At 40.6% G+C, this 11,707-nt stretch overlaps 1 protein-coding gene across 4 annotated transcripts in view; it reads right to left on the bottom strand.

Moving 5' to 3' along the window:
- The window catches only part of cntln (centlein, centrosomal protein), a 90,160-nt gene that overhangs the window by 57,704 nt on the left and 20,749 nt on the right, over nt 1–11,707 (bottom strand). For all 4 annotated transcript variants that reach the window (XM_017405880.3, XM_025005144.2, XM_037974951.1 and 1 more), the window contains 3 exons: nt 10,900–11,040; nt 7,090–7,209; nt 3,022–3,143 (listed from right to left, as the gene is read on the bottom strand). In XM_017405880.3, the coding sequence (XP_017261369.1) occupies nt 3,022–3,143; nt 7,090–7,209; nt 10,900–11,040 (383 nt within the window). The remainder of the gene's footprint in view (nt 1–3,021; nt 3,144–7,089; nt 7,210–10,899; nt 11,041–11,707) is intronic.

The following is an 11,707-nucleotide window of genomic DNA, read 5'->3' as shown; positions in this document are numbered from 1 at the left end:
TGCCTTAACGTGACTGTATCAAGATGCCAAGAAACCTCACCCACATGAACTGCTAAAAAACGTCTTTGGACGAATAGTGGCTAGGGTCACATCTCTATTTATATCTATGTGAAAGACTATGCTAAATAAGACTGGATAATGTGGATAAAAGCACACATTGGACGAATGTGATGCTTTTGGTGAATGGATGGGAAAGCAGAAGAACTAAGTCTTCCTCAGTTGACAAAGAATCTTTTTGCGTGGTATGATTAGACTGTGTCAACAAGTTCTGTCAACAGGTTTATAGGATGAGGTAGTAACAGTGTAATATTCAAAATTGACAAATTGGTGGCGCAAAAATCAAAGGTAATGGTTTACAAAGGTGTGGATTAGAAGTGAAAGGGTTCACAAAATTCACGGCTGGGTTTCGAGGACACAGGTTTTTTTTCTGTCGCTACTGTTTTTCTTATAGTGTTTGTAAACACTTAAGAAATACAGGTTATCAGTAATAGATAATCCACCACACTAACGCTTCTATCAGTTATTCTCAAGGACGTCATGTAGTCGTATAAAAGCATATCATTGTGACAGTCTTTAGTTAAAGCTGAGTGCAATATTTGTACAGTAAATAGGAAAACACTGCTCATTTCAAAATCCTTTTCATGTATTTCTTCTATTTGTTTTTTAATCTTCTTCTTTTTTGCCATTTATCAAGGGCAGGCATTAAGTTTTGCAGCAAATACTTGGCTGAGGAAAAGAAATTACATCAAGTATAGAACAACAACAGATAGAACATGCTCTACAAACAATTCTATGATCCCTCTGATTTAACAGACTGTTAACAGACTGTTTCTAATCTTTCACAATCTCACCTGGCTCCTTTCCCCTGCCTTTGTTGTACTTTACTGGGATAAAGCATTTTTTGCGTACCAGTTAAACCAAACAGAGGGACATGGATGACTACTCACTTATCCCTCCAGATAAAATGGTCACTGCTAATCTAAACTAATCATCGCAAGTGTATCTTTTATCTAATCATGACCTGATGGGAGTGGCCTCTCTCCAGGGTGACAATGCTCCTATTCAAAGAACACATGCAGCCATTTAATACCTTGTTTATACAACTTTGAATTTGCGCATTTCACTGATTTATTATCAGTGAATTGCATTCACTGATAAATGTGAATTGTAATCCAGATCACCACCAAAATCGAATCACTTGTTTTTTGTGACAACCCCCAACGTTTCCTGAAAGTTTCATTAAAATCTATTCATTAGTTTTAAAGTAATCTTGCTAACAAACAGACAAATGAATGGACACTACAGAAAACATAACCTCCTAATTTTACCGAAGTCTTTGTTTTGGTAAAATTGGGTTTCCTTATTCTTTATTGTTAGTACCAGAGGCTCTTAACTTGAATTATCAAGTATTATGACCAAAAATGTTATAATTTGTTGTTTTTTTTCCTCTTAAGCCTTTAAAGCGAGTGGCCATTTCTCATAAAGGCTCAAGGTCAAGTCTTACATTTCTGGCTGCTGGGGAGGCAGAAATGTGTCTATCTGTCCAGGTGAGTAAATAAATAAAGCAACAATTTTCGGCGACACTAGATTTCTCTAGGGGCAGAAGGACAAGCTGCAAGCAACAGTACACACGCCAGGATAAACAGACAAACCGTTTTATCTTTCGGTCCTGCAACACAAAAGGGGAGCACAACCTACTCTTGTGCGTCTTTCCAAAAAGGCAACAATGCAGCAGGGAAGCTCCAGGAAGATCCCTAACAAGCTCAAAATGTGATGAGACTATGCTCATCCCAGCTGACTTGTTAGGGCCCTGATTTCCTCACACTAATGGGAGTTTTTAAACCATTTTCTATTGTCTCTCATTTAGGCTAGCACTACCCCAGTGGGTTTAATGGCTATTTAAGGATGTGGCCTAATGCCAAATGAATGCCAAGATCATAACATTGAGTGAGTGGCTGATGCCATGGAAGGCTCTAACTGATAACGGCAAAGCTGCTCAACGCATCAATGAAATACACATACACTAACACACACTCTTCTAACATAAAACACTTTGTCTCTTCATACTGAATGCCAGTGTTTTCTTCTCACATAATCAAAGTTATTAAGCATACACTGACAAAGTACACCGTTTCAGCAGACAGACATTTTAACAGGTTATCAGAGAAATTCTCTAACAGCAGTGTTTTGTGGTGTTGAAGTTCTCTCTACATCTCTGTCTTTGCTCTCACCGTCTCAGACACATGCTACTGAGCTGCACTGAGCTAACATGAGCCGAGTCAAGCCCAGGGCTGAACATGCTCCCTCGCTCACTCCACTTTCACACGGGCTCTCGTTGCACTGCTGTTTTCTTTAATTAACCCAGAGAGAAAACAGCTGACGAAGTTAACGCTTTTCTCCCGCGTGGCCACCAAATACACGCACTTTTACCTACGCTTTAAATGGCCTGACGACAGGTTGCAGACGAGGAAAAGAAAAGGGGAGGGAAGAAAACCGACTGAGAAAAGACAAGGAGACAAAAGAGAAAACGAGACCCATATGTTAATGATATTTTCCAGCACGTTTTCTACTTTGAGTAAAATCCTGTGGTTTCTGGTGAAGATAACAGGTTGAAGCAGGAAACGGACCTCTCCCCTCCTCCCTCCGCAGGCCTTCTCAAACACCTTGCACCCCCAGGACCAGACACCTCCAGCCTCTGGCTCTCACATCTTAATGAACGCTGAGGGAGAAGAGACGCAGAAGCACACATACACTTGGCACAAAACGGCCCAAATTGACTGGGCTTAAAACCTCTGAGCTTTTCAAAGGCAAAGGGAGGAATTTCGCCTGCTTTCCTAAATCCAGCACTCAGATCTTGTCAGACAACATGTGGGGAGCACTGGAGCCCTAAGACAATTTGCAAAGGGTTTCAGAACATTGTAATGTTTCACATAGAAATTGTAACACAAGGTTAAGTTTTGTGTTTTTGAGCGGCCTCTTGCTCGATGCTACTAAGTATGGTTTTCAAACCCGTCTACTCACAAGCCACTGGACTTCTCCATCTCCTTTAGTTGATCTCGGATTGTCTTGTAGTTGGCTTGAATCAAACACAGGCGTTCATGGCGTTTATTATGCGCCTTCCTCAGCTCTTCGTTCTCCTCAGTCTGTGAAGAACAGAGACAAAATTGTTTTTCTCTTAAAAGCTCCTTAAGAGATATGAAACAAGTGACTCGGCCTCAGGTATATTAATACATCAGTGCAGCAGGAAATCTGGGGAAAAAAAAACTGGTTGCAATTTTCATACAGATAGAAAACAAATTAAAAAACTATCATAATGTCTTTTAATAAGGTGTATTCTTTCGAGCATCATCTGCTGTGTATGTAACAGTTTTATTGTTTTTAAACTCATAAAACCATTCATCAAACTCCCAGAAAAGTGCTTCCACTCATACATAGGTGTTTTTGTTTTAAATGAATAGGTCAATTACATGACAGGTCAGTGGTGTCACACACACACCCACACACACATATAAACACACATACTTTTAGTTCAGCAAAGAAACTCACTCGCTGGAGTTACCAGCTGATGACCAGCAAGTGTTTTCATATGGGGATTCTATCCATGGGTTTGTTGCTGACACTGTTGTTGACAGCTATTAAAACACAGCAAGTTTGGGCTCCTGCTTTAAAGAAGGAGAAGGAGAAGAACATATAGATTTTTCTTGTCAGCGTTACCCCTCCTCCCCATCACATTGACCTTAACAGTGAGGGCAATGAGAAAAAAATACAACATTCAACCGACAAGACAGAGGTGAAGAGAGTATAAAGGAATGAAGAAAGTCGGCTCATAAAAGTGGAGGAAAAAAGAAAGACAGAAAACAGAGAAATTGGAAAGAGAGAGAAAGAAAAGCAAAAAGTGAATGGAAGATTTCAGGACAGGTTTCTGCTTGAGTGGCCAGCGCTAGCGAGAGTTGTCGAGTGTTTTCTGAAGGGAAGGAGCTTGTTTACTGCTGATATGACACGGCTACCCTGCAGAGAGGGAAATGCAAGCCCTCAGCCCTGTTATTATTAACAAGGACAAAGAGAACATAGCGAACGCACAACCATGCGCTTGACCCACAACAAGTGTGTGCATACACACACACGCAGTGCACATCTATGCCGCCAATGTGACAAGTATGGATTTTCCCCTGTGTGGATTATTCACAGAGGACATCTGCAAGACATCCTAGCCCCCTTCAAGCAGCCCCCGACCTCTCAAAAACAAAGCTCTAATGAAAGACCAGACCAAAGCAGTGTTAACTGATCAAACTTGGAGCTGAGGGAAGACACAGAAGAGTTGTGGCTCACTGAAGGAGGAGCAGGGGTGGGTGGGTGGAAGTGAGCAAGTGGCAGGGTATTAGCCACATCATGGCTTCCCAGGCTCCTTATAGAGCTTCCCCTTGGGCAGCTGAGCTCTGGTCATCAGACCCTTGCCCACCAATCAATACACCCCCTTACTCAGCCAGAATGCACATCTGTGGACGATCAAGCTGAAAAATAATTACACAGAGACAGCTACTTTTTACTTTAAAGCGTGCGGAAGAAGAAAAAAAAAACACGGCCACTTTTAAGAGAATTGTTTGTTTGTCTCCTGTTAGCTGTTATGGTCAAACATCAACGTTATGGCTGCCAATTTGAACGTGATTTTGTAGAAGACAGCTAGATAGAATAAGAGAAAGAACAATGGACAGAACAAAGTGCTGCATTGTGAGAGGATGAAGTTAAGACCTCATGGTTGCCATATATTGCTTACTGTCAGAACCAAGTGAAAGATAAAAGCCCTCAATCAGGCTCTGAACTAATGCTCTTATCATTGTGGTTACATTTTTCTGTGCATACTTCCACTAAACGCCCCTCCAACTGGTAGACAAAGACAAGTAAATGGCACCATTAACTAAGACAGTCATGCATGTTGCCTGAATTCACGTTGAGCATTAACTGTCTAGGTGTCTGCCAGTGATGTAATTCAGGTGTTTCACATCTGACAAGGAAATGATGCCTAATGCGTTTTGAGGGTTGTGTTCAGAAGGAGATGACCTTTTATTAATCACCCAGTCCCTGGTTAACTGAAAAGATTAGGAGGATGAAGAAAAGAACCAAAGAGAACAACTTATACAAAAGGGGCCTTGTTGTTTCTGAAAATTCAACCAATATGGAAAGAAAATGAAAATGAATCAACTGTATTACACAGAATTTGTTAATATGTGAATGTGATCTAACAAATGTTTTTCACACTTCACACTGACATTCAGTTTAGAGAGACCGTACTGTGGAGGCTGTAGCCTCCTGTCTATGTTATGTTTAGGCTCCCGGACACAAACAGTCATGGCAGACCTGTTGACGTGTCAATACAGCGGCCACAGGCCATGAAAATGTGCTTTTTACATAATCCTCTTGTTGCTTAAACAATACCATTATCAAACATTACAACATTTGACACAAAGCGCTAAAATAGTCAAAGCATTTGTGTAAATTGAGAAAATAACTTTTCTCTAAGTTTGGTCAGCACACAAATGACTAGAAATACAAGAAAACATGCATCAACCACAAAAACAGAGAGGAACTGAGCCAATCACTTCCTTCAGTAAACTCTTCAACATGAAAACAAATCTGCAGAAGTGAGATGTGAGTTCATCAAACACTTTGGAGCTATATGTGTGGGATCAGATGCTCTTCTTTTTTTTAAGCTACGACGCCAGAAAACAATAGTTGCCTTCTTTAAACCCTCTTAACTCTGAGTTGGAACAACATATGAAGGCTGTTCTGCAGAAGACCACCAGAAAAAATATTAATTGCGGTCAACAAAACAGATGAGAGACTGCTGGGTCTTGAACATTATCGCTGATGAGTGAAGTTTAACAGAATCACAGAAGTAATTGCAGACCACATAGGTGTAGCTCAGGGGTGGCCAATCCTGGTCCTCGAGGGCCACCATCCTGCATGTTTTACTTGTTTCTCTGCTCCAACACACCTGATTTGAATCAATGGGTGATTAACAGGCTTCTGCAGAACACGAAGAAGTAATTTAACCACTGAATCAGGTGTGTTGGAGCAGGGAAACAAGTAAAACATGCAGGATGGTGGCCCTGAGGACCAGGATTGGAGACCCCTGGTGCAGATCTTATGAATTGTAAGTTCAAACTGTGTGTGAAGCACTTTCATTTAACAGAGAGATTGACTAAAAAGGTAGATTTTTAAAGCACCTAACTTTAAAAAAACTTTAAATGTTCTGATGAACTGAAACCCTTTTTTGATCTGTTTTTGTTAAAACATAGATTTCTTTTTTAATTGTTGAACATTGATTTATCCAACATTAGGTTAGTCACTTTTTAGGTGATATATGTGGTCTGCACAGGAATTCAGAAAAATCAAAAGGGAAAAAAAATGGAATCTGCAAATATATGTAATACATTTTATGAAAACTTTTAAATGTCCCATTTAAATGTCTTGAAAGGGAAAAGACAGATATAAAAATGTAGTTTGCAAAAAACCAAAACAAAACAAAAACAACTCAAAATGTTAAACGGTAAAATAAATTAGGTTCAAATATAAAAATAAACCACATTTTGCTTGGAGTCAGTGTGGAGAGTAGTGTCAGAAGAACATCTCAGGCCATTCGAAGGTTAAAAGACCATTAAAGCCGATTTGCTTAAGAAGGACAAAAAAAACATTGCTGTTTCTACTTTCACTAAAAGTAGCTCTTCTCCTGCTGTTTTACTGCCTACACACACACACACACACACACACTGTCTGTGCACGTGTAAACGTACGTGTGTGAAAGGTGACGTAAAAGAAGGTCATGGAGGAGACGATGGCAGCGGTACTGAAGCCTCTAAAAATTTGAGCAGTTACATGAAGTGGTCACTGCCACAAATTATATTAGGCGTGTTTTTGTGCTTTATTGTGTGACTAGTTTAATATGAGTACTAGTCACTGTAAAAAAGATATGCTATAAATTTGACAGTGTTAAATAGTAATAGATAAAGAAAAGTTGTGGATGAAGAGTTTAACGTATTAAAGGTTTCAACAAAAACATATACCAATCAATATATTTTAACTACTAGTCACCTTCAGTTGCAGCAGCTCTTCAAGGTCCTGAATTCTTTGTTCTGATCCCACTCTCTTTCCACGTCTCGCCCTCACACTGCTAGCTGGGGACAGAGACCTGGACCGCTGCACAGGTGTGCCCTGGGACAGGTAAGCAAAAGAAGCACTGAGGTGAGAACTTGAGTGCACTTCACTTCCAAAAGGCGGGCACAAAACCATGCAGCAATTAACATCTGTAGGAACGCTGAGTGAATGCCAATAATGGAATTATCTGTGTTCGTTCCATTCCCCTCTCACCTTGAGTAAAAACAGGAACACTGCCTTGCTTGGTACATACATGTGCACGCACAAACAAACATGCTGCCAGAGGAATAACGCAAGCTGGAGCAGCAGTCGGCAGCAGCTGAAGGGGAGGAGGTTCGCTTTTGTGTGTGTGTGTGTGTGTGTGTGTGTGTGTGTGTGTGTGTGTGTGTGTGTGTGTATTTGGTAGCAGGAGTTGCAAGCTGAGAGCAGCAAAGGTTTCTCCCTGCAACTGGCTAATGAGTATGTTCATTTCCATTTACATTGTTTCTTTGACAATAATGATGTCCCATTAGGGGAGACTAAAGGGGCTATAGATTCCAGAATGTGCTGGGCTTCATTACAAGAGGTGGGCAGGGAGGCCGCTCTAATTGCTCTACTAGGGGCCTCCAGGTTACACTTGATAGGACAACTGGAAGAGCTGCCGATTAAGGGGGGTGGCTGGGGGGGTGCCGCTTGCTAGCCAGCCTCTTCTGTACAAAATAAATAAAGAAATGAAGAAGCGCTGGGGCCATCCTGTACAAAAGCAGTGGGAACAATATGCTAGCGGAATATGAATATGAGAGGATGGGAGGCCCCATGTGGCGCCAGGCAGGGCTGACCAGATGGCGGGCTAAAATATGCAATGCGACTAAATGCCCAACAGTCCTTGGGAGGAAGAGGATAAGGAGTAAGGGAAGGGGAGGAGGTGAGAACGGAGCGAGGAGGTTAATGATAAGACGGCGTAGATAACGCTCATCCTGCAAAACTGAGTTTTTGATCAGTGTTCACAAGGTTTGTTGTCTATTAAAGTTATACAACTGAAGATCTCAGGCCTTTTTGAGTGGGTGCCACCTGTTGTCAATGATACCGATTCAGGTCAAAATTCCCCAAATCAAAGATATTTTAATTCTCAGACATGTTTTGGAGCTTATTACTCTCAGAACCGCAACTGAAAAAGAGCACATTTTGTTTCTGGGTTCAGAGTAGCCAAACAAACTCACAACTGACAGATTTCATTGCATTAAGCTACTGGAGGCCAAAAAAAAAAAAAAAAATTACAGCATAATATGCAACTAATTTTAAAATGTTGGGTGGAATGCATTTAAGCAATGGATTTAGATGCACTCGTCTTGCTTCTTGTGAATCTCCTTCCTTATGGATCCACATTTACAAATGGAATTTAAAGGTTACAATAAAAAACATTACAAAGAGTACTATTTCTGGACTAAAAGTACTAGACTTTAAATAAAAAACTGCTAACAAAATGTTTCCACATTATAAAATTGCATTTGTTAGTTTAAATGTATATTATTTCCGTAATAAGTTGTGAAATTCTAATTTTAAGCAGCAACCAAATATATTATTTTAAATATCTGCTAATGACACTAATTTATATGTAAGTAAGTATGTTTGGGAATGTGGCCTGGGGCTACAGTTGACTCCAGTGACCTGGTGCGCCAGGTTCTGCTAACATGCCTTCATGGGTACCAACCATGTGTTCGAACTCAGCCTTAATGACTCTATGCAACTAATTAGCAGATTGATCTGCATATTCCTGACGAGTGGCGGGCCAATTGGCTGAGTCTGCGTGGACAAGGGGGAAAACACAGACGCTAACAGGGAAGTCCAAACTTAAACTTAAAAGAGACGACTAATTAGGAAGTCTAACTTACTTAGAGCAAACATTGAAATGATTTTAAAACAGAAATGTATTTTGTTGAGTATATTTTTAAACAATGAGCTGGGAAGAGGATGCAGGAACACTGACAAATGACTGAGACGTGGTGCAGATGTTCTCAATGGTCCAGTTGAACGTCTGCCTGCTGCGGCACCAGAAGGCACACAAATGCCTTTTGTGGAAAGATCTAGGCTGTGACAATGTTAGTGCTACATAAGCAGGCTTGAAGGGAAAAAAAAGATGCTGAGGACACAACACTCTGTCCATACTCTATAAATCAGCTCAGCAGCTGGTTGGTGGCCATGACCCGACCTGTGCACAGAAGCCTGTAATGGCTCTGTAAACATGAGAGTGAGGCGGAGAAGGAGGGGCGTGGGGTATACAGTAAGAGGGAAATAAGGCCAAAGGCTTGAATCTTAAAGTGAGTTTGCATGTGGGATAAAGTAAAGTTCTTCCATTGTGAGGGGTGAGGGTCTCAGAGCAAAGACGAACCGTGTCATCGGTTTTCTGTCTTCACCTTCCTACTTTCCATAGTTTTGAATAATCAGTGGGTGTGAGACTTGAGCACTCAAACCTAAAGGTGTTTAGGTGTACCAGTAAAAATGGAGGTTGTGCACACAGATTGACTGAGGAGTGAACACGTTATACGCAAAGCAAATAAAAACTAAGGAATGATTTCAAAAAGCTGGGAGAAACTGCTGAACAGCTGATTCATTTAAGAGCCAGAAACCAGTAACAGCTCAGAAGAAGGTGGCGAGGGGAAAAGTAACATTTTGAAAGTTGCTCACGCAGGGACATGAAAAAGCTACTATCCCACAACTGAGGCTGTCTTGTAAAGGCACTACTGTCTAATGACTGTTAATAAATGCTACAAAGTAAAACAGATAGTTCAAACTCAAATTGAGTACTGAAAATAAACTACTTCAATACAATACATTTGATTTAAATAAACTTATTAAGGCAGTTTATATGACGCAGGCTAATTAGAGTTATATACTGTATATATAACACATGGTTAATAATCTGCAGTTATATGGATGGATGGATGGATCTGTCTTTTTCAACAATCAAAAGTCACATTCCATTTGCATTTAAAAAGGTCAAAAAGGTTACTTAAGCGATTTCCACTTAAGAAAAGCCAATTATGATTCATGGTCATTTTTAGTTTGATAAAGTATAAAAAATGTAAAAGGCAAAAGCTGCATTATAACCTGACTCTGACTTAATGCAGTGCATCTGAGCTAAACACAGTTTTGCATAAGGAGATGACATGTAGGAGTTATTTTTCCTTGGGCAAACATGAACTTCTAGGGAAACAAAGGCACATTAAATTATGCTGATACTATTTGTTTAGTATTTATGTAGTGCGACAGTGTGATTACAATGCATGGAGAAACTACGGGTAAAGAGGTGCTTCATTAAAAGCTATAATGAGGACATCATTATAAATCAAACAACGTGTCTTAAGGCCATCTTTAGAGTGAGTGAGGCCATCTAGAAACTTGTCCTGCCAAACTTATGAGAGGGATACTGAGAAGATCAAAAGCTTCTGTTCTTGTTCATAATGTACTGCTGAAGCGGTAAATTAGCTAGTGTCTGAGCCCAAGGCATGCGTGAAACCAGCAGCACACGCCGGCCTGGTCACAGTAGGAGGGGCTTCTGAGTGCGTGTGTGTTGGAAAGTTCAGAACAAAGGTTGGCCGAGGCTGGCTCTGATGAATCACATGATTCTTAACAGACCGTTTTCGTTATAGCCGTCCTCTATGGCTTTGATCTAATCGGAGCAAATTGGTAATGGATAAGTGCGGGCACGCTGGCTGCTCACCCACGTTCTGCCTTGAGTAGGATTGCCAGTAGTGTGTGTTGACCTACCTGAGGTCTTCTGACACTGGTGGTCGATCTGCGGTGGAAAGTCTTGTCCTCTGGCCTGGGATCTGAACCTTGAGCGAAGGCCTGGTTAGAGTGAGGGCTAGAACTCTGCGCTGCAGCATCAGCCTGCTCTGAACACAGTGGCTGTAAGACAAACATAACAACAATGCAAGTGCCTGTCAGTGAAACAAAATATGAGACAGAAGAGAGTTCGACAAGCTCGGAATTAAAAGGGCTTAGTTAAATAGTTACATATATTAGTTACATATATTGCTTACAGACTCTGAGCACAAGTGTTTAGTGTTCAAACTGAACTGTAATATGACTCTTCGGGTCAGATCCATGTTTTACAGATACAAGCAGAAACCTTATTGGTGATAAATCTAAAATCCACTTCATCAAAATGGTAAAGTTAGGAACTATCAGTGTTGACAAACCCTGCTGGTTAAAATCCAGATATACAGTATACAAGGTTAGAGTGGTAAAGGAATAAATTAGGTCTCTTAGCTGGGGTTCAGTGAAAAGGCTATGAACAAATATCATCTTACCTGCTGTAGACAGCTCTTCGTACAAACTCAGTACAGAGAAGTAGAGTTTAACACCGACTGTACTGACAAGCCAATGGATAGTTTATTCCAAAGTGAATAGGTGATGTCTTAAAAGAACTTCAGTCTCCAAAATTTAATAGTAGTTCCTACAAATGCTAGTTTATAAACTTTTATACCACCATAAATTTCCCATTACATGGTTATTTCAGCAAAAAAGGTTAGGCTATTCCTGCCAGAAGTGCCCCAAGCTGCACCCGAAGTGC

Source organism: Kryptolebias marmoratus, linkage group LG3, assembly GCF_001649575.2.
Source record: "Kryptolebias marmoratus isolate JLee-2015 linkage group LG3, ASM164957v2, whole genome shotgun sequence".
NCBI lineage: Eukaryota > Metazoa > Chordata > Actinopteri > Cyprinodontiformes > Rivulidae > Kryptolebias > Kryptolebias marmoratus.
This window is presented reverse-complemented; position numbering and strand designations above follow the sequence as displayed.